General features: G+C 38.4%; 2 protein-coding genes across 4 annotated transcripts in view; both read right to left on the reverse strand.

Moving 5' to 3' along the window:
• LOC105559069 (adenylate cyclase type 2) overlaps positions 1-16,857 on the reverse strand; it is a 51,840-nt gene extending 34,983 nt beyond the window's left edge. Inside the window, exon 1 of the mRNA XM_012007109.1 lies at positions 16,598-16,857. Coding sequence (XP_011862499.1) covers positions 16,598-16,610 — 13 coding nt within the window. The 5' untranslated portion in view covers positions 16,611-16,857. The remainder of the gene's footprint in view (positions 1-16,597) is intronic.
• A 2,062-nt stretch (positions 16,858-18,919) lies between these two features.
• On the reverse strand, positions 18,920-24,256 carry LOC105559070 (histone-lysine N-methyltransferase E(z)). 3 transcript variants are annotated; one of them, XM_012007111.1, is made up of 12 exons: positions 23,644-24,256; positions 22,478-22,791; positions 22,151-22,393; positions 21,854-22,070; positions 21,570-21,590; positions 21,268-21,368; positions 20,998-21,175; positions 20,551-20,925; positions 19,670-19,960; positions 19,405-19,587; positions 19,167-19,332; positions 18,920-19,091 (listed from the first exon to the last, which is right to left on the reverse strand). In XM_012007111.1, exons 1-12 carry the CDS (start codon positions 23,777-23,779, stop codon positions 19,031-19,033), a joined length of 2,286 nt encoding a protein of 761 aa, XP_011862501.1. In that variant the 5' UTR covers positions 23,780-24,256; the 3' UTR covers positions 18,920-19,030. The 3 variants fall into 3 exon arrangements, with proteins under 3 accessions (XP_011862501.1, XP_011862500.1, XP_011862502.1); XM_012007110.1 differs by having other exon boundaries at positions 21,570-21,593; XM_012007112.1 differs by lacking the exon at positions 21,570-21,590.
• Positions 24,257-24,295: the final 39 nt, after the last annotated feature.

Here is a 24,295-nt window from a genome sequence, read left to right on the forward strand (position 1 = left end):
AAACAGGGTTGGAATAAAAAACCGAATTATGCAAACGGTATTAAATGAATGAAAGAAAGTCGAATACTACAAAAAATGAGAATTTAATTTTTTGCACCATTTCTCGCGATTCACAAGGTCCGCTATACAAAAATATCCGAATGATGTAACACTGTATGCAGAATATGAAACTTATCGGATTTGAAATTCAGTCATCTTTCAGAATAAACTCCTTTCGCAGCAACTTTGCCCGTCATTTCTACCGTTGTTAGAAAGACTCTTCAGAATCATTTCGAAAATTCACAAATGTCGCCATCGGATTTTGTTTAATAGAAATGATAAAACGCGCGCTTCGCGCGCGCAGTTTGTGATTCAGCATTGTATATTTTTAAAAATTTGTATACATGCAAACAAGTAATTGTCAATTTAAAATAAAAAGTAATTTGTCACTCACTGATACGATTCGCAACAGCAGAGTTGTATATCTTCAACTATGTTAAACTGTAAAAATACAAATAGGTATGTATATGATTATTATTATAGACTAATTATGTAAACTCAAAATTATTGTATTAAATATACTTAATATTTTATATTTTTTTAAATAGATATTTATTAAAATAATTATATAGAATACTGAAAAAGTCTTCCTTTTAAATATGAACTCACAGAATTTTATACGTATGGTTTCGTCTCTAACACTTATTCGAATCCTCGTTCGAATCGTTTGAATAAATAAAATAAAAACACAGAACAGATGCTTAATTTTGCACAAGTTGCAAATAACATAAAAATGTAAGACACTTACCTCACGATTTCTCCGCCGTTGCCCGATGCCCCCTGGGCCTGCTCCTCCTCTCAGATTTCCTTGTAGCACTTACACAACACTCACTCGCGAAAATCATCGATCGCGCGAAATTTCGGGCACTCCCGTACGCGATGTGAAATACCGCGAAACGCGCGAAATATTGTTAACAAATATCGCGTGACTTTCTGTCATACAAGTTACTTAAACTAACAACTTGCATTTTTTATTCGGAAGAATAGGATAATGGATAAATCACTTTTGAATTGGCGATATAAAACGCAACGCGAGCATCGGAAGCATAATCTGCGTTAAAGAAGTAGTTATTAGTCCGCAACGAAACGATATTTTACAATTTCTGTCATTCAAGCTAATCCTCGAAATAAATTCCGAACATAATTTCCAGCGATAAATAGTTGTTATTAATTGCAACAGTTAATCGAGCTAATTTTCGATTACATTTACATGATGTAACGACGTGCGATAAGCGACTTTCTTTATTTCCTGCCCGTTCGAGTTGCGAAGAAGTCGTACAAATTTCTCTCTTTTACCGAAAATGGAACAGATTACACGAAATCGATAGACAATTAAAAGCGCGGTGCGGAAATGAAATGTAACCGCGACAAAGAGCCGTCTCAACGTGCAATGCATTTCTCATTACAAGTTGTAGAAACTTAATAATTAATCAAGGAACGTTACTTGTTACTGATAAAGGTGTGCAAATTAATAGCGATTTATCCCTGCAAAAGTAATATCACGCACGGAGCGACTCTCGCCACTGCTTGCCGGCTCGACGTTCGGCGAGCGAATGATAGCGCCGGCGACCTTCGGGTACACGATGGCACGCAAAAACATCGTACGTCACCGCGCCGAGAGAAAAACAACTACGAACGTTGAGAATTCGTTCTTTTTTTTGTTCCGTGACTGTTACTACGTTTTGTGTATCATTCTGCGGACTTATTGGTATTGATTGAATTAACGATTAATTCCTTTTAATCGAGAAAATGTTTCGAAACAAAACTCGTTGTTACTTATATTCGAATTACTAAGATTTTACCTTAATGGTTGGTGTATACAAATGTATATTTCTAAATTGCAAATCTTCATTTACTACGAATCTAAAAGAGACGTGAAGCACACCGCGCTTCGAGAAAACCAATCGGCATCGCGAAAAAGGGGCCTCAACTGTTCGATATTAACGACATTCGCGCTGGTAGCATCTCATTTTTAGAAAGGGATGATTTCAAATCGAGCGTCATTAATTTCGTATCCGTTAAAATCTTTTTGAGCTTCGGAAACGAAAAAGGTGCGCCCTTAGAAAGGATTTCTGTTTTGTGAGACAAAAATATTCTTGACGTACTTATATTTCTCACAACCTCATTTAGTATAAAAATAAGACAATGTCAAAATAAAATAAATCGTTCTTATTCTTCTGTATCGAATTAAAACATATTGACTTACTATATTGAGACAAGAGTAACTTATATGTATAAATGTAAGTTTATACATTCTTGCGTTTAGAATAAAAAAAGTTTCCCTCCATCTTGCAACGTACGAAGTTGGCACCGCGATATTCGACAAAAGACGACATATACTGTCATTTTATTCTAGATTTTAGAATTTTTCATTTAAGATTAAAATATTCCTTTCTCTGTAATAAATGTCATTGGCGCTATATCGATTCTATTTTATGATACACTGAAGTGTAATAGCATTGAATCCGGAAATTTTTTCTGCGAGTGTGGAAGCTGAGTCCGGCGAATACGGAACCTGCTGCATTTGTAATATTTCATGTTTTAGTCAACAAATGTTGGACGAGCTGAAACGTGCGAGCAAGCGCGTTATTGTGAAGCGTCCATTCCTGAGAGACCCCGCGGAATCATCCCCGTATGCTATTTTTAGCAAATCAACGCGTTTCACTAGCCACGTTTTACTAATCTTAAAACAGAACTCGATACAAACATGTTGCTCGTTACACGTCGCTCTCCGACATCGCCACGAGAGAAAACACGACTAGCTTTATTGGCTCGCTACAATAGTCTGACAGTATATAGAGACCTAACTTTTAAAGCATAACTTGTATAAATCCGCGCGTACCAATTCTGCCCTGTCGTAACAATGTGCGAACGCGTTTTACATTTTAACACAGCGATGTTTAATGTACCCATCTCGGATATCTTTTAACAGATCCCATGTATTTAAGATTTATTCTTGTGACAATATGCGACATTGAATGTCGATTAAATGTACTTCGTCGTTTATAAAAGAATGCGTTGCACTTGAAATCATTTCATTCAAATGAATAAAGTCCCTTATTAGGAGACAGGCTTCTAATATAATATAATAAATAACAATGGCTCGTATGATAAAATCAAAGAACAATAGAAGGGGCTTAGAGCCTGAACAAGGTTGTAATGTCCGATAAAATAATTACTTTATTTTAATAGCAAATGTATATATGTATACGTTTCGGTCCTCATTGAACCATCTTCAGTGTAACGAAAAAATAATAAACACAATTAAATACACATATCGATTCGCGAATTAAAAATATACATGGATTACTTCTAATATAGGATGGCGGGATTTCAACGTCCAATCTCACAAATCTTTTTCGCAACAGTCACACGCACGATCTGACTATGTGTTATCCACTAAACGGATTTCACTCCAAGGACAATAAATTTATACCGCTATCTCATATCAGGAGCTTGTCTCATAATAGGGAATATATTAGTTCTGTGTATTGTCAATTTCTATATAGGAGTTGGAAAGTTTCAGTCGCTCGTACGTATGTGTAGAATCTACGTATTTCCTATACGTAACTATATCCGGTCGCCACCTGGAATCACACGTTACAGCCGGCGGAAACCGATTGTACCATAGGCTGTATCCGGAAAACGCGCAGAGTGCAAACGTTTACGGTATTGAAGTAAGTACACGGACGGTATTCCCAGCGGGTCTGGCAAGTCAGCAAAAACTATTTTCGATCTTAAGGGAGAATTTTATATAAATGCAATAATATCGATTAATTTCAGGAAAGAATTTTCGATAATACAATCAAATCTACGATAAACGATTTTATATTTGGTACTTTCGTCTTAAGCCAATCTTTCATTCTCTAACTCATTAGAACTTTGAGATAAGGTTTTTTTTGCTTCTATTTCGCCCTCTATCCTGAAATGAAGATTGCTTTCGGTCCGAATTGTTACTTTGTTAACGTGATATTTGGTTCTGTTTGAACGACCTGTTATCACAGAAATCGCCGAAGGAACAGTCATGATAACGAAGTGTTCCCAACGAATATTGATCAAAGATAGAATTTATTGACGCTTGTCTTTGACTCGAATGAGGTCTGTATTGAGAGTGTCCAGAGAGGATGATGTCCATCGATTCAACTTCAGCTGCAATTTCACAGAATGGACCACTTTGCGAGCGCGAATAAAAATATACTGGACTAAATGAGACTGCGAAGGTAAACTTTCCGTCGCGTTTTATATCTGTTTTTCTTCGTTTTGTTCTAGGAACGTAATATCAGTATACCCAGAATTAATGTATTAGAAAATTGCAAGTAAAAAAAACGTAAATAAATTTATAATTTAAATAAGTGAATAAATGTCTAATCTACAATTATTAAGTAATATGTATTTATATAAAAATTTCTAAAGTTAAGAGTTTTGAATTGTATTGCTGTACAAATTCTGTAAAAAGACTTTTTATTTTAAATAACTTTATTTAAAGTAGGTACTTTTATTTAAATAATTTTATTAAAAAAATAAATAAGACTTAATATTTCAAATAATTAAGAAAATTGGCAAGGTTTTTAAATTTTTGCGGTTATTGTAGATGGCATAAAATTTAAGAAAAGAAAAATAGAAACGAGAAAAATTAAATTACAATACAGTACGAGACGAAATTAAAGTATAATATTAACAAAATTATCTTTAAATCAATTAACAATAACTTGTTACTCGCTGTATGCAATGCCCAGTATAAAATTGTCTACGAAGTTGATAGCGTATATCTGTTTCATTTAGAACATTTGTATCGCCGATAGAAGAATTGGTAAGCGCTCATGCACTACTGCGAGGTCAATTTCAATTGTTACTAACTCGGTTCAAGTTCATCCACTAAAACCTCAACACGCTAATTGCTCGCGATTGCCTGACGAGCATTGAGCAGAGTCTCGCATTGGAATTTATATTTAATCGAAAGTTCATATGTTCAAAGTTTCTTACTCGTTAGAACTTTCGATATACATTGTACACAATTGCATAATTAACAACACTTTTGTGTGCGTGCAACTATTCTAAGCTAAAAGGTTTAAAACTACTATTCCAAGTCTCTTAATCGTTAGAACTTTCTACATACATTGTAGATATTTGCATAATTAACAACACGTTTGTGTGCGTGCAACTATTCTAAGCTAAAGGGTTTAAAACTACTATTCTAAACTAAAATTATTCCCCAAAATAATTTAATATACGAAGTGAGCTAACGAAACCGTTTTATGTTCGTTTTTTTTTAATAATCGACTGATTTGTAGGAAATACGTGAATTTTGCTCTTAAGGAAAATATATAATTGAAATAAATCTTCAACTGTGATGCATTATTGCCTACGGCAGCTAGTCTTTTAAAAATCTTAACTGGCAATGGGATGTAATATTGTTTTAAATATCTTTCGCTTGTTTTACAATTGCCACTTGTCTTTTTTAATTTGGGTCGAGTGTTTCTGAAGAAATCGCATTTAAAAGTTGTAAGTATTAAAGACTGAAAATTCACATTAATTTTCAGAAACATTTCTTTAATAAGTGTTCGAAATGTCCACACACCCTTCATGCAATAATAAAACTTAAAATTAAATATGTTACGGACCTTTTGAGGTATTTCCGGTATTATTCTACGGCACTGAACCGCTGTCTTTTACAAACGATTCGATGGAGCAGCTCACAAGGTTGTCTGATTTTCTCCAGTATATTATTTTTCTTTCTGTTTATTTGAAAAATAAAATTTATAATGCAACGCTGGATTCCATACAAGATCTATGTCAACAGGCAGTAGATGAGTGCCGTGAAATAATGTCGGAAATGTTCCCAAATGTCTGCAACAACTTTGAACAGAGTCTTTATACGGAAACTGCTTGGGAACATTTCAAACACTTGCTAAACTTGTCAGTTTTCAAGTTTTCTACTATCTAAGAAACTTCCAAGTGCGATTTTTTAAAAACCAAATTGTAACCCAAATTTAAAAAGAACAAGACACAATTGTAACAAGAACGAAGAAACTGTTAAAACAAGGCGTCACTTGACTCTTATTGCCATTTAAAAGTTTTGAAAAGGTAGCTGCCCTAATACGATTGAATTTCTTTCAGGACTATATGTATATTCCTCTTAAAAGCAAAATTGACACGTTTCAACATATTTCGTGCAAATAAATCGATTGAAAAACGTAGAGCGAAAAGTTCTCGTTGATTCATCCATTGTATTTTGAGATATTTAATTTCTGAAAATATTGGCGTTAAATATATTTTCTTTCCACAGAACGCAATAAAACGGCAGTAAAATATTTATCAAAATTATTTTCTTTAATAATCTTCCTTTCAGGATTAGAAAATTCTGTTGTAGATATAAAGCATAAAACAAAAAAAAAGCATTACATTATAGAAAATTTGTTATTTTAGTCTGATATTTGAGACTTTCGAGGTGTATGTACATGACATCGCGTTTGGCTTCCTGATACAGGTATCAGGTGTTTCTCCCTGATGAAGCAAACTGAAATGTTCACGAAAGGTCGGACCAAAATGCGAAACTTATACGGCTTCAACTCGGAAGCCAAACTTATTCATTATTTTGAAGTTTAAATTATGGTAATGTTCCTGTACGGTTTCAAGATGAATTCTCTCTTAAACAATTTAACTGCTAATTTTTACGTTTAACCGATCGTACGATAGAAGCAAGATGCGGCGTTAAATACAACATTACGTTGTCGATATTTACACGACGCTATTCATCATCAAGCAATGTGAATGTGTTGTTACATGTGTTGCTTCCGTTCGAATTTATTTTATCAGAAACGCAGCGAATGAAACAAAATACTAATTAGAGGGAAATATTAATTTCATAACTTTATGTAAAAATTAATGAAGAATCATATATCAATAATGTATCATATAGCAATAGCTAATCCACTCCATTCATAATTAATATATCATATGTCATCGAACATTAAAAGCATTTAAAAATTATTGATGGTGTTTATAACCAGCTGTTATTCACATAATAATTTGAAACAGATTCTATTCGTATCGCTAAAATTTTTCTCGTTAAATTTTTCTCGTTAAAATTTTTATTCCTTCTGTATGATCCCGTTTTGTACAAAGCTTTATGTGTTAAGTACGATAAACGCCATTAAATAATCGCAGATATTTTGCGAGAATCTCAACAATTGAATATCATAGAAATCCGCGCAATTTATCGTACTTTGTCACACGACACAATCGCATCAACGTTGCATTACTTAATGCGTGCTATTCGTTAATATTTTTAATTACGCGATACACAATCGCATCGTTTTACCTTCGGTAATATTAAAATTGCATTATATTCGACATATTATTCTAAACGAATACTTGATTTTATCCTTTACCGCACAATTTACGTGCCGTGAACTACAGCAAATGCCTTGCAAGCATGGTCGCACTCTATATAATCTTCCTGAATAAACTGAATAAACCTGTTGGAGTAAATACGGAGCGTTCGTTAGGTATGGTGTATAGGCACGTTGGATAGGGCTTTGCTATTAGTTCTCGATATTGCGTGCTTCAAATATCGCTTCAATACCGCAAAGGAATTTCACCTCGCGAATTGCAGTTTAAGATCGGATGTTTTGTTGTAAATGATTTAGCAGAAAGCGAAAATCATTCGTTATAATTTAAATGAGTTGGACGCACAAAATCAGAAACAGAGCACAGAGTGTAAAGTTTAAAAAATGCAGAAAAATACGAAACATACAATACAAAACATAAAAGATAGAATGCGAAATGTAGAATATTTTATGCAATATGGAATATGAAATTTTAATTATTAGTTAAAATGTGTTAGATACAAAAGAAGCTGAATATAAATGTAAATAATCTTTCGGTCAGCCGTTAGATCGGCCGTTGAGATTTATAAAAAATTGGGAGGAAAAATTAGTTTTATTAACTTCATCCGATTTATTTTACATCTGTTGGACGTTTCAATTATGTTCCCAAAAAATACGGTTATAAAATACCGTACATTCGTTATTATACTTTTTCGAGTTACACTTCTAAATAATGATTTTAATACTGAACAAAGTTATTTGAAATAAGCTTTTACACACGCAGCAGAAAATATCTCACGAATTGTTGTTTTAAGAAAAGCGTATTAATTAAGATAAAATGTGGACCGTAGAAAAAAAATGCCAAAGTAATACACATATTAGTGAAATGTGTCGAATTCATTAGCGTGATACATAAATACGTATTTATTACTCGTAAGGGATTTTAAACGCACATATATTTTTCATAGTAGGTTCGCTCCGGTACATCTGGGAATGTCTCCTCGGGGAGAGCTGGCTCGGAATATAAGATAAAAATGGCTACGCGCGTGGTATGCTGCTGCCCTATTTTTTTCTCTTTTTTTTCAGCGAATCCCTAGCGATACGAGTTCTCTGTTGCAACGCGTTCTCCATTGTGCAGGTTATGCTTTGGGCTCGCGACTGAAAGCCTTTACTATGCAATTACCTACACGTCCCTTCAAAGATACGCATTCGGTCATCTGCTCTATGCTGTTCTGTCCGTATTTGATTTTCTTGATTGAAAAAGAATCACTTATCACGTTTTAAATTTTCGATACGAGATAAGGGAGGCTGCACTCGTATAAGCAGAAGTAAAGATACAGCGGTTCCACAAACGCGAGTACCTTGCATTAGTTCTTTTATCGTTAGTATTCCTTTTATTCTTAGTATTTCGTTTTTATTGTAATTTATTGACTCACATTGTTAATATATTCTATTTCTGCGACAAAAATATATTGCTACGAGTAAAATAATCTGATTTAACAATAAATAATTTTTCTTCAGACCTTTACTATCTCATTTCTTAAAGTTACTGTCTCTTTAACAATGATATTGATTTGAAAGTATTAGAAAAAACGTAAAAGAGCTGACGCCAACTTTACCCGTGAGTAAAAAGATTTAATCGTCGTCTAACGAAAATGGATAAGTTCATCATAGTTTGAGGAAAAATGAAAGGATCGGCTTATCGGGCATCGGTCGATTATGTTGGTCGAGGGAAGTCTCGATCGCAAGAGATCGTTAGAATTGACAGGAAGTGGCGAGGGCCACTGGTATCGACAGGCCTCAACGATCAGGCCGTCAGCGTCTATCACGGTTGCGAATCGAGTTCGGTGTTACATTCGCGAAATCTCCTTGCGACGGGCACACCGTGAGAATTTCATCAGCCGATGGCATTATCATTTATGCAAGCAATTTCGATGCGGTACAATTAATAGAATCCGACAGGAATACGAATTTGGTTTGCAAACGGGCAACAGCACGAATCGTTTGAGATATTTCTGCGACGGTATCGGCGATTATTTTCTTTTCGATATTCGGAACGGGACAGGAGTTAATTTGCGAAATGTACCTGGTTACGAGAAAGCTTTCCAGCGCGATATTAAATTTTTACCGTTATAATGATTCTTTTCCGAGTTTAAGTTGTTACTATACAAACTTTTCTTTCTTCTTCGTCGCATCAGTTTACTTTGAATAAAAGTTTTTATTCCCGTAACGCAACAGATGTTGCATGAAATGTAATATCTCTTTTGTAACACGAAATTATCAGTGTTAGAGAAACAAATACTTAATTTTTTTTTGTGTATTATAGTAAGTCGACAAAGAATATTATTTGGATAATATAAATAAAGTTTTATCTTACGAGATTAATATTGTTACTAGAGTTTGCGTGAAATTAACAATGCTGCTCCATTTAATTCCCTCGAATATATTACACATTTTGCAGAAATATATCCGGTAAGAAGTGAAAAAACTCACGTTTTGCAGTTCTATTTCCAATTTCCCAGAGAAATAATAATCTTCTCGGTAAAAAAAATACAAAATGATAAATCAAATTTCGAAGAAATTTGCAGAAATTCAGGCGATGATTCACAAAGTCCGTGGCTCACCGCTGTCTATTGTTTCAAGCTCGTGATTTTCTATCCGCGCTGCAATATTCATATAAAACAATCTGTCTGTATCTCGAATAACAACATTCATTTCTTGTGCGTAATAAGCTATCTTTCATAAAGCGTTGAAATTAAAAAACTGTTGCATTGTTTCACTTGAACGGCATAGAAATCTCATGGATTATTAAAGCGGAGAGGAAAATGTGAAATAAGTGACATATCCTTCTGCGATGCGGGAGAGAAACGAAGGAAAATGCCTTTAATGCTGCGCCAGTGATCGATCCTAAATAACTAATTAAAATTTCATATCCGCGGTGTTTTGATTTTGACACGAATTCGAGATCGCGCGAGAACGAATTCTTCCTCTATAACGTGCGACGTGATATTTTCGTTGCGGTAAAGCCACACGTTTACTCGCTGTCTCGATATCTCGCGACCTGTATGTTTCGTTAGAGCGAATTTATAGCAAGTTTATAGGAAAATGCGTCGTTTTACATCGAAATCAAACTGACGGAAAGTCATTAAAGTGTAACGCGATCGTTAAAGTACTGAAGGCAGGTGATTCGAAGTGAAACTAGTAATTCGTTACTACGCCAATCGAATTTTCAGTGATCTTCTCATTAAATTCTCATTTAATTTTACTCGTCCGCTGGTTGGCAGACAGTTTGCTAATAGTTTTATTATAGTTTACGCGTGCGCTTCACCCGACACATATAACTTGTTTAAAATATCGCGCAATTTCAATTTCTACCTTTAATAGAATAACCGACGTACTTTTACAGCTCTTTAACATCGATAAATTACTGACAACATACTTTTCCGCCCTTAGTGCCGTTACCAACATTAAAATAATGCTAACAACAGCAACAATTGTATTCAAACAATTTTTATCCCGCTAAAAAAAAAGTCTAGCATAATACGAAACGATATCTCCGGAATATCAACGGTGCTGTTGATGCTATTACCGTCATTACGATTACTATCGTAAATGTTGCGCTCAAGCGCGAACGTAGAGACAAGTAATGAAAGGATTAAGTCGCGTATAAAGCGCTTTATCCGGACAGAAGCACTCGCGCTTTGTGCCTGAACCGTAAAGCTGCATTTAACGGAAGCTGCTGTTGCCGCTGCTGGCTCCCGCGGACTTTACATGCACACGCTCGTGAATGCAGCCGTCTGGCGGCTTCTGGAATTACGTATTTTCGCGTTTCGAGTGCCCCGCGATGACGTCGCGCTCGTAACAGTCGGGATTTGTGTAAACGTACGCGGTCGCCCGCGATTATTTCCACGTACGCATCGTGATTAATAACTGGCCGAGCGAAGGATCAAAATAAACCGCGGGCCGCCCGAGAATTTGGAACTTGGCTCCGCTTTCTGAATCGTCCTATCGCCGCGTGCGATTCTACGCGCGATGACAGAATTAGCCGCAGGAAACGTCCGGCGGACTGCGATGTCCCCCGAAAGTATATTAGAAGTTTATTCGCGACGCGGAATGAGATGCAAATTAATCTTTGCAACCTTGAATGAAAAAACGATTGCGTGTTCAATGATCATTCGATTGCAGCATAAATTGCATTGTCTTATGTGTAATATATATAAAACAATTTTGCGTAATTCTTACCAGGGTTGCCTTAAGGTGGTTCTTGCATTTAGGTCAAACCGAGATAACTCGAAAAATATGATATCAAATGAAAGATTAACGTTCCTAAAGTGTGTATGAAAAATTTCGGATTTTTTTACCGCTTGGTTCCGGAGATATATGTCCGCAAACTTTGGCAATTTTACATATTAATAATAGGGAAAGGAGGGTCAGATCGCACATTCATGGAATACGTTCATACTTCTCGCCAAGATGAACGAATAAAAAACTGTTTAATTGATGCAATAAACATTTCTACAGATACTGACGCGACACCAAACTGATTGACCGTACCGTACCATAAATAAAGCGAAACTTCCGACGAACTTTCGGCAATTTTTGACACGACACGAGAGTCATGGCCGTCTTGAGTGGCAGCTTGGCAACGTCGCGTCGCACGGTCGCACGTGCTTCAGCTGACGCATAAGCACAAGGCGCGTGTCCTACCATTCTCCCACCGTTGAATTTAGGTTCAATGGATGTTATAAAGATAATACAATCTTTTTCGGCAGTTGTATGAATATATTCACTATCGATACACCGGCTGTCATCCTGTCATTAAAATTGCGACGTTGCCAAATGTATGGTTCCAACTCTAGTCAAATTTGTGATTTCGTTCTGATATTTTCAGTTTATACCGACGGTTCAATGAGAAAAAACCTTACGGAATAATTAATTTAAATGTACGCTGATTTTTACATACTAAATCATTCATATTTGTCATTAGTAATAATAGTTGCTTTTGTGACTTCAAAGTCCTGCAAGAACCACCTTAAACGTTCTCTAAACATTGCTTTCGTTAATTTAAGTCGCTTCTTTTTTCTTTTGATATAAATACGAATTATACTGATAAATGTCTTCTAGAGACGTGGAGCACGAAAAAGCTCTCAAACAAATTAAGCCTAAGGGAAAGCAGATTAATAATAATGTTTTTCTTCCGCTACGAATGAAAAAAAAGATAAGACGTAACTCGATGGCAAATAAAGTGATATAATACAGGTATATCGTCCCGCGTGTTAGAAAGTCGCCTCTTACGTCGGTGCAACCCAGCGATGCTGGGTGGATTAGCTGGCGTTTTCGCGAGAGCAACACGCGAGCTAAGCGGCAGCTTCGCTCGAGAATTGCTATTATGAAACTTGGTAGGCGATACACAACGCAGTGACGTGATAATGAAACATGCGAGAAGACCGGATTATCACGTGTCGCAAAACATCGATGCGGAATGCCGGGTACAGCGCCCGTATACTCGCGAGTCCAGGTGCGCTTTAAATCCAGGGAATTTACGCCCGCTCGTTCGTTCCTCGCAAAATATCTCGAGCACGAGGGGTAAAAAAAAAGGGCAGAAACGAGGAGAGAAAATGTCCGGATCAAAGAGTCGCGAGAATTAAACGCAGTCCTATGCGGCACGTTTAACGCGGGTTCTCTTTGCCATCGCGTTTCTTGCGGTTTACGTGACGTACACACCCCGATATCTGTACGCGTGCGTTTTAAAAAAAACGAGTATTTATTAAAATGCGAATTTATGGGAGCGAATACGTTCGCGCGTATTTACACGCAGTTGCGCGCGCGGAATAAAATTATACGAGGAATGTTTTTGAGATGAGAAACATTTCGCGAATCATCTACATATATATAACGAAAAACGCGTTCTTTATAATGTTACGTGCTTAAAAATAATATGACTGAAATTTAGGATAAATTTATTTATAATATTTACAGCCTTTTAATACACGCTATAAATATTATAAATATCCGGGAAGAAATCTTTTATACGTAAAAATATAACCACGTGTGTTGTTTCTCTTGTACAATCCCTGTTTGTATATATAAGAAAAATAATTTTAAAAAAGAATTAAAAATACCTGGAAGAATGAAGGCAGTAAGAGCCGACGCAGAATGTTAGATGCGGAATACAAAAGTTTAATGTATAATATAATAACGCTCATAATGGTCAAACCTTTCGAGCAACTAACGTGATCCTTTTCAATGACACATAAAGCAATTAAAGAATAAATTTCATATTTCCTTTTTACAAAAATATCAAGTTTGAAGAAAAGAGAAAAAATTGTCTCTATAGAATTATATACGTAATGAAATATGATTGTGTAAAGAATATTGTATGATTTTCGAGGGGTAAACCGATGAAACTGAAATCACATACACCAATGCCCACTAATGCCCAGTGGGCATTACTTAATCTTATTATCTTATTTTATCTTTATAATGTCCCAGCAAGGCCTAATGCCCAGTAATGCCGCAAATCTGTGCACCACAATGCCCTCGGTATTTATAAAAAAAATAATTTTAGAAAATAACTAAAAGAATAAAGGAAGGCAGTAAACCCCATAAGTTTGTTGCAATTGTGCCTTTGTAAGAAGCGAAATTATTTTGCAGAAGTTATGTTTCTAATTCTTTTTTAATCTTTCTTCTTATTATTGTTCTTTTATATATATATAATATAATATTATATATATATAAACAGAAATTGTCAAAGAAGAGAAAGGAAACATATATAGAAATTAAACTTTCCGTCGCGCGTTTGCACAAACCTTAAAATAATATAAAAACCGACAGAAGCTTCCTCCGATAAAATTTAAAACAAGTGAAAGAAAGTTTTTTTTATGTATAAACATAAAAAACTTTCTTTCGCTTGTTTTAAATTTTATCGGGGAAAGCCTCTGTCGGTTTTTATATTATTTTTAAGGTTTGTGCAAACGCGCAACGGAGAGTTTAATTTCGAATTTAAATTATATAAAGATTATTATTATTAAAGTTATACAAATTTAATTTCTGCGGCAAAAGATAGCCACTCGATATTATACAATGTATAATGTGTAACGTAACTTCACAGAGTTACAGTTACCAGTTCTCGCGTTTAGCTCGTACGATAAATCGAGAGCTGAAATGCAAATGAAAATTACATTCGACTAACAATCTTGATACGATCATTCAGTTACAAGCGATTTATTAATATTCCATACGCTCTCGCAACTTTTTTTAAATAATAGTTTGTGTATTTTTACGACACAAGTTTTATCATGTTCGACGAATTAAATTGGTTTTTATAAACGCGACTGTAAAGTTTCATGTAATAACGCCTGAAGTGTTTCAGTATATATCCTTTACCGTTAATAAATAACTTCTTGAATAAAACTTGTTGTTTTTTCGCAAAAGTAATGTAAAGGTTATGATTTCCCGTCGTTATATGAATTCGCCATCGCGTTTACATTGTCGGACAAATCTGATTTATAACAGCAAGAGTGATGCACGTCTATAAACTGTCGCGTCATATAATGAAAGCACTTCTTCATCATAATTCCGTACTGTCAAAAGATCGCTGCTGTCACAAGAAATACAATATTTATATAAATTGCAAACATATTGTATTTCGCGCAGCACGTTCTCGATTCCCTGTCACATTGATTTACAATTATTACAAAAATTATAGCTTCACGAGTTAGAAGGTGATAAATAATTTTTCCTCGACTGTCGCACAAATTCAAGACCTGTGCAACCACGTTGTTTGCCCGCGCAATACACTTTTATTGCTAACATTCGCGGAAAGTCGGGCAGTTGCATATCTTCGCACGTTAAAATATGTAATTCCAATTTAAGTTAACACGCGTTTTACCAACATTTGAATAATTATATGGATTAACATTTCATGTTCAACGACGCGCGTTTAAGTAACTCGTTTAAATAATTATGCGTGCGTGACAAAAATCCAAACAAAATAACGCGAGCCGTAATTTCCATACCATTAATTGAAGCCGAACGAAATTACGATGAAATTCATGAAAAACGATATTCACTTGTTGCAGCGATTTTCAGTCAGACATTCTCGGATTTAATCAAACGCGCGGTGCGTTTCAATATGCGTCGACGACAATGCATCCTTCACGATGAGCAACTATTTGCGTAAAGCCCGTATCAGACTACGGGTTCAGATTGAGAGTAGATCGAAATTTGATGACCAACCGGAGTAAAATTCATAAACTTGAGATCAGTAAGCCACGCTCTGATTGGTCAAATCTCAATCTAATCTCAATCTCAATCCGTAGCCTGATACGGGCTTAAGGTAGTTATTTCGTAAAATCACTTGTGTGAGAATTGCTTCAAATTTTTACAGTTTATTACATCAATACGTGCAAAATAAGACTAACTGAATTAAAAAAAATGACCGTCTCAAAGTTCTAAAAAAAAAAAACATGTTAAAGTTTGCTATGTTACACGAAACATTACGTGTAAAACGCGTTAGAAATATTTTTACTACACGTGAAATATTATTTACACATATTATTATGCGCTAAAATATTAATATTTGCATTCGCAAACGCAAACGGTGGTACATGAGCTTCGTATGAGAAACAAGTATGTTATAAAGTAAAATAGAGCAAATAGCCGGAAAGAAAATCCAAACTATTGGCCGTTCCGTTTCAACAATATAAACAATTTAAAACTGAAAAGTGGCAAGAATTATGCAGTGGACACGAGTGTAGAGTAAGAGATGGGGCAACAGCGCCCCGAACTATAATCTTTAGGCTTGTTTTCTGTTCCTACACTAGTGAACTAGTGCAATAAATTGGAGTAAGACAAGCATATTTTTTCTCATTCTAGCTTACTGCACTAGTTCACCAGTGCAGGAACAGAAAACAAACCCTTTGTAACAATTGAGTGCTGGTTCCTGTCTGGGAGAGAACTTTTGAGCGTCACCGTCGCGAAACAACTACCTTAAGTGGTATATGTGTACAAAATTCTGATCAATCTTAACCCGAAAGGTAACCAGGCCTCGTCCTTCAACTATGGAATTTTCGGTAGTGTCCAATCGCAACCCTCAAAGTTCCTTAAGAAATGATCATCGCCCGACAGTTTCAAATCTCGATCCTGCGTGCGAACCACCGCTGCAATCGCGAACGCAACTTTGGCGCGAGGCTCCAATTAGTTGACGCGGGAGAAGAGAAAAAAATTACCTTCCTCCTCCATGCTCGCGGGCGAGATTTCCTCGGGCTTGGCCTCAATCCAAATTGGTTTCCCCCGAGTCGGGTATCATCGGCGGCGCTTTTCTCGCGCACTTCACCTTCGCCGCGACATGCCTGTCCGTCGCGCGTCGCGCTACGTTTCCAAATCTCCCGAAACTTACCACCCAAGAGCGCGACTCGATTTCGCGCGACTCGCCCCTGCGCACATCGAATCCGGCGGCGGATCGCGGGCGAATCCAATACGCGCGTGTAAATATTTACCCCCCTCCCCCCGCCCCTCCACTCACTGCGCGATGCCGAATCCAATTAAATTTTAAACACGCCAATTTTCGCGCTCGCCAGGTGCGCGGCTCCGTTCGACGGCGTCATTGTCAATCGTTTCTTCGTCCCCCGGTCTTGCCACCCCCGCCCCTTTCTACTCTTTCTTCCCTCGGGAGAGGAGGCGGCGAAGAGACGACGCTCGCGCCGGCGAGAGATTACATTTCCCCCAAAGTTAAGCTCCCGACACACTGGCGAGTTGATCGCGAGTCAATTCCCGGGGCGGCTCTACTTAAAATATGCGAGCGAGGGCTTAGTTTAATGCGCGCGTAATTATCTCTGGGAAAGAAAGTGACTCTGGCTCGGGGCCTCTCTCCGACTCGAGATCTCCGGCGGGCTCTCCGTCCGACCGCTTCCGCAGCCGCGAAGCTTGCAACTGGTGGCTGGATTCCCACGTCGGGACCGCCGAGATGCTTCCCCTACAATCCCTTCGCGCTAACTCCGTTGTAAGCTGCGCGAAAGCTCGTCACTCGTGACGCTTTAATCCAGGCGCGATCACCGAGACAGGCTACTCGCAGGCCTCGAGGCTGCCCTCGGCTGCGCGATCCCCTTTTCCCCCATTTATCGCCAGACGCGAAAATTGATTTGAAATTCATTAACGCGAGACGCCCGATCGCATCGCGAGAGAAGCTGATAAGATTTTAATCACTTTTCGTCACGTAATTATATATTTCATTATGTACTCGTGGTCGCGATCGCGTACGGTATACCTAATATTTAAATGGAATCCTTATATAAAAAGAACCGATTCTCGTTGTAGCGTTTTGGAATTTTAATCACTTCTCGCCACGTAATTATATTTCATTGTATGCTGCGCTCGTAGTTGCAATCGCGAACGGTACGGCTATAATAAATATTGAAATGAGATCTTTAGATAAAAAGAATTGCAATTGATTGTAGCTTGTTGAAATAATCTTTGTCAATCACACTCGGGTTTATTTAAAATTACCGCGGAAAGTAATGAGTTTTAATTTTCTTCTTTTTATCGCGGACCAGATAAATAATTTATTACCTTACAATATAACGTTATATAACGTTAACATTGCACACAACTTGGTTTTTATGACTTCACTGAAATTATAGATTGTATTTTTTTTATCTTTCGTTGTGTTCGCTGCGTTTCACACGTACAGATGGCTTTTCCTCTCCATCAGTTACATTGTTGCGAGCTTGCGTAAGTGCCTGACCGTAGCCGACGAAGTTCTAATTAATTTTCTCGGCCAATTAATTAAAAATTAATTTATTGGCCTTAAATAAATACACGTCGCTCGTTCGCTGCAAATGACATAATTTAAAAAAAACAAAGTTTTCCAGAAAATAAATTTGAGTGCATTTTGCATAATATTTTGTAATATCATTTTGAAATGCGATTTTCTGATTATGGAAGAACAAAAGTACCTTGTTATCTATCAGTTCTTCATTTATATTACACGCGTATTAGTATATCGACTTCTCACCATTCTTTTGCAAACAACTAAAAAAATGACATATGTGTATGTACGAATAAAGGTGTATCTACATGTAAAGTATCCCCTTTCTTTACATGTAAATTGTAAGAAATATATTTGTTCCGGTAATTATAAATTAGAAAGTGACACATTATACAAAAGAGTACGGGAATATTTTTGATAAAACTCTTTTTAATAAATGATAGGTAAGTGAGTAAAAATGAGATTAATAGATAATTCCGTTTATAATAAAACACAAACGGATTATTCATTCAATATCAATATTATATTATCACTTTCCTCATTGCAGTATTGCATATGCAGTCTTGCTACAGAGTAATTTCTTGCAGATATATTAGATAATGGTGTTTAATCACATGAAACTTACGTATGAAGAAAACCAAGAAAACTGAAATAAAAATCTTCTAGTGTTGAAATTTCTCTCATACGTTTTTCTTGCGTAGACAAAAAGTCTATATCAGCGTTACGACGCTGAGATTTTTATTCAACAAAGTGAGAACAGATTTTTAAAATAAAACAAACACTCTTTTAGAAACGAGTCAGACAAGTGTTTATTTTATTCTCAATACTTCAGCTGTATGCATCTGTTTAACAGATCATTTATATATGCGTGGTTATACATATAAAATATAAATCCTTAAAGAAACTCCATTTCCCGCTCGATACCGACAAATTTAAGTTGTTCCGTTGGTCCATATCTAAAAATTGTCATAATTTATGCAATTTCAATCGTGGGATTGTGATGAATCAACTTAATATCATCGGGGACATACCTGTAGTCGAAAAACAATTCTTCGCCAGGTTGGATTGCTCTTTTGGCGAAGATACCTATTCTGTGGTCACCGTTTACCATCATTACTTTCGCATAACAATTGGGATTTATCGAATGATTGGCGAATCTTATTTTATTCCCCTTTCTTGTCGCGTCAACAACAAAATCTAGAAAACACCTTTTAAACCATCTTCTTCCCGACCAGTTGCCACGTTTGCCCGCACGTACGTTGTACTTACCGTTGTTGAGGTTGAAGAGAAAACTGCACATATACTTATCGTATACCTTTCCTCTCCTATCGGCTTCATCTTGACTGATAATTTCGCCGCAATACTCTGAGATAAATTCATTTTTCGCGGCTGATTCTTTCAGGAAAATCCCCCAACCTGCTACATCTGATGGTGCCATCAGGAGATGCTTATCTGCAAATAACATTTTCTTATCTTTCGTACATCCTCGTTGTTTCTGATAAAATAAACAACACTCAAAGTTATTCGTTCTTACGAAGACCACGTTGTACGCTGACATTCTTGCAGGATATCTTAGTGATATGGAACTGATCAGCGCCACACGTTTGACAAAGATCCGGGTCACATTCCCTCACGGCCAAGTAACACGGGCATTGTTTCGTGTTGCACTGAGCTTTACATCTACAACCGGGAAATCGATTCTGGCACTCGCTGCTACACTGGCAGAATTTCTCGCAAAAGTTCTGCGCCTGGATGCAGGGACACGAGTTGTCGCACTGACGACCCGGATGGTCGCAAGGCGCGAAATTATGCACGTGATTAGCACCTGTTGAAAGCAATTAATTAGGAATCGCAAGAGGCACGAGCTTGACTTTTGAAATATAAGATTATAGAGTAAGGCTCCAATGAAACAACATTAAAGTTAGTCTTCCGATTGAGTCGATGTTAAACCTTAAATATTTGAAGACAATAGGGGCAATGTGTCACCAGAACTTCGGTGAAAAAAAAAAATTGTATATAATTGCAAGGTAAATTGTAACATATTTTTTACAAGATATTCGGTAACAGATTGTTACGTGGAAACGATTTGGTCAGCGCACGTGACCCTCTTCAGTCCTACATTTGATTCCGTTGTAAACAAAAGGTTAACGTATGGTAGAAACGCGATGAGTAATTTGGAAATTTTCTATGTCTATGTGACAGGCCGGTTTGCGAGGGCACCACATACTTTATTCGTTATCCTGAAGATTTGTCTGAATGTGTGGTTAGATATCTGTTCGGTCGCCGTCATGTCCCTCACCATAGTTCATGTTAGTGGTGAGACACTTTGTATGGTGTCGGAAGGGCTAGTCCGTGTGACTGAATTGTAATAAATAAGAATGTATGTCAACTTTTGAGATAAATTAACGAACGTACCGGAGTCTTTTTTCAGTTGTATCTTCCTGCAATGCATGGACCATAATCGGTGCTTCTTCTTCTTCTTTCGCGGCGGTGTGAAGTCTTTCAGGTTCTCTATAGCGGGAATGTCCGAAGCCTCTTTCTGCGCGAACTCGTACACCTCTTGGCAGGTTTTCGTCAACATGATTTGCGCCAGCGCGCACGGATTGCCAGGGAAGGCTTTGTGAAGTGCTCGGAATAAGCTCTGTTCCGAGCCTGTCCATGAAAATTCGCTTTCCGTCTTAAGTCGTTTGCCAATTCCTAATAGCGTGAAGGGTGTCTGATTCTCAGGCTGCGCCTGGTCCTCCATTATTTCCTCGGGCTTGCAGTTTTTGTTAACGTTTTGCTTAAAGTCTAATTTGAATGAAAGTCTTAGAATTTCATCGACACATATACGTGTAATCTCACGGCAAATTGTATATTAACCTTGACAACTGCCTCCTTGTCCGTACTTATTGCTATCGTTGCTGTCCTCGCTGCTTGCTTCGTTTCCAGAATCGACGCTCGCTTGTTTTCGCACCTTCCTAGGGCCACCGCGTTTCTCGTCGCCTTCTTCCTCTTTTGTGTCCGCTGCCTGTGCTGCCAGCTTCTCCTTCATCCCCTCCTAACGTTAAAAATTACGTTAGCGACGAATGTATACTCTGAGAAACAGGCGTTCTGTTGCAGCGCGGCACAATACCAAATGTGGTAGCGTACCAAATGCATGTAACATTCCGCTCCACACGGCTCCGAAAACGGTTTCAAATCGGGTCCTTTCCGCTTCAGCAAATTCGGACCTGGATGGCAAACTTGAAGACCTACAAGCAACATGAATAAACTCACTATGAATGTACTCTCGCGCCGGCTGATTCGGCATAGTTGAATGGAGAGAAAATTAGTAGACACAGCGATGAACGATGAATGAAATATGATTGCGGATGAGCCCTTGACGATGCCTCTGTGCTAAACAAAAAAAAGCTCCCGGTCGATAATGCATTAGTTTGTAATTTGTTCTTTACCTTGCGGCGAGGTCCCCCTGGCTGCTACGATAAATCAGGAATCACAAATTATTGTAATTAATAAACTTTCAATTTCGAACGCTTAAATTATTATACAACACTTCAGTAAGTTGCATTTCGGCGAAATATTTCTCTCGTGTGCGCTCATCAATTTTACTTCATCTCTAAAAATACTATTGAGTGAATAGATAACAAGTACATTAATGACACCGCCCTTTGTGATTAATACTTCACAAAATACAACTTAAACAATTAAGAAGATCGCTTCATTGCGGTATACTCACGATGTAAGAAGCAGTCGTACTTGAAGCATCTCCTGCAGAACAGAGTATGGAAAGAATGCATCGTCTGTTCCCTAGGTACGCTCCTTGCATTTATACCGTCTATGTTAGGCGTGCATTCCGGCGGTAAAACGTTTGGGTCAGATCTCTCTGTCAGTTCGATATATTTCTCCTTCAACTCTTCCGGTCTGCCTTTATCGGGGAACATGCTCGATATCGCCTGGAAATGGTAAGTGTACAGAGCAACGCTGCAACATCGGATTATACTTAATATCGTATTGCCGTGTTGAATGCCCTTACATTGAATATATGCATTGACGGAAACGGAGCTGCCTTCCCACCGTCAGTTTTCTCCGTCTTGTTCTCGGACTTCTCGACGTCCTTCTTCTCGTTTTCCTTTTGATTCTCTTTCTCTTTCAACGACTCTTTCCCTTTCCTCGTCTGCTCCCGGTCCTTGTCGTCTCTCTCGTAATTCAGCAGAGCGTTCACCAAATCAACGAAGATAGAATCGTCCATGAAACCAGACTCCCTGTCGCCGTGGACCTACCGACAAATAGAGATTAGCGACAGCGCAGTTCACCGCGCGATCACTAGCGAAAGGTTGGAGCTAGCCGCCTTAACCCGTACCTTTCCGTCATAATTCTTTATGAGCTCCTCGATAAAAGTGCCGTCCTGATCCAAGATCTCGTCGCCCATGTAAGGAATGTTGTGCAAAACGGTCTCGTCCTCCACCATAAAGTTCTGCTGAATGGGGGCCCACGTGTACATGGTTGGTATAGGCGTTACCGCGTTAACGATTTTCACGGGACAACTTTGCACGTCGCCGTCGGGACTGGTAATCTCTGCCTTCTTCATGCAGGAAACATGCGGCGGGACGTCTTGCATCGCCAGCCACATTGCCTTCCCGTCCGTCCAGCGCTTTTGTTCCGCCATAAGAAGATCTGTTCAACAGACAATCCCAAATATTGTAGTACAGGAAGGTACGCCGACACCGGCGAGCAGCTATCGTCGCTTTAACAAGCTCTGCAAGTGTGACCGATGACTAGAGGTGTGACATTTTCACATTATCTTTCGACATCTTTGGCGTCGTTTAGATGTTATTTGACATATTCGCTATTTGTCAATGAGTTTTTCCACTTCTTCCACACTGGAGAATCCCTTGTGTCCACGAGGCTAGAACTTGGACACAAGGCCTCAGACAATGTTTTGCGTTTCAAGTCTCAAACCAGGTCTACAATGTGTTGTTGGTCGTAAGTCAGGGACGATCGTGCATCTTTTCCTCCAGCGCGAGCTAAGTGCGCTATTCTTTCCAACTAATAAAGTTGTATCTCGCAGTGATTGAATTTTATCTATAATCACCAACTTTTAGCAATGGCAACACTTAGCCTTTTAGCTACTTTCAAAGCAGCTACTGCAATTTAGCTGATATTACCAAGTCATTTCTTTGCATGAAGCCTCGTGTCCACGATCCAAGAACTGTGTCCAAGTTCTAGCTCCAAGAAGTGCGTGGCCAATCAACTTGCGGCTTTTCCACAAAAGATACAGGTTGATTGGTTGCACGTCTCTTGGAACTAGAACCTGGACGCAGTTCTTGAGTCACGGACACAAGCCTTAACAAGTGATCGTAGACCAGGCTTTAAAGTGAAGCGCAACAACCGTCTTGCGTCTTGGGAGCACAAGACGGCCATTCTGCCCAGGTCCTAGGTTCCGTCTCCTACTTCTGTTAATTTGTACTTTCGAGCGCGAAGGAAAAGCTAACGCGTCTGTCCTCGTAGGAGGCACCGCCGACTTACCCGTCATAACCTTGCGATTCTGGTTCCACGCGATCTTGACCTCGTCCGCGCGCTTGTACCGTTTCATCTGCCGCAGCCGCATGTACTCCGATTTCACCCTCTTCCTCCACTCCGCGGAGACTTTGGCCTTCGACATAGTAACGTAAATACACAGTTCGTCCTCAGTTGCGCGTCAAACAGCACAAAATTGCCGAGGGGCGCGAGGGACTTAGAACAACCTTCGAGCAGGAGCCCCGGCGTCTCCGGCGACCAAAGTTACGGAGGGTCTGCGCATTTTCTCGAGAGGTAGAAAAGCAGAGCCCCAAGACGCGGAGAGAGAGAGAGAGAGGAGAAAACAGAGCGCGTTCACGGTACTTTGAGGTTACCGGAGGTAACGCAATGGCGGTTCGCCTCGTACGCTCGCAGGTTGCCGCGCGCGTATTCACGGGGGAAACCTCGGGGCCGATTGCTCCAACGTCTCGACGAGCCTCACGCCCGACGGATACGCGTCTATCGCGGTACTTGGGAAAAATGTGCGACAACGCACAAACGCACAGCGTAGGGCGCCGTAGACTTTCACTCTCGATCACTCGATTATCGACTCGCGCGGATATCGATAGTCGCTCCGCGCTCGTCCGTCGAAGCGCGTCACGTCCGTCGCACGCCCCCCCCC

The sequence above is a fragment of the Vollenhovia emeryi genome, unplaced genomic scaffold, assembly GCF_000949405.1.
Source record: "Vollenhovia emeryi isolate VEMERY1.0 unplaced genomic scaffold, V.emery_V1.0 DF939291.1, whole genome shotgun sequence".
In the NCBI taxonomy this organism is placed as follows: domain Eukaryota; kingdom Metazoa; phylum Arthropoda; class Insecta; order Hymenoptera; family Formicidae; genus Vollenhovia; species Vollenhovia emeryi.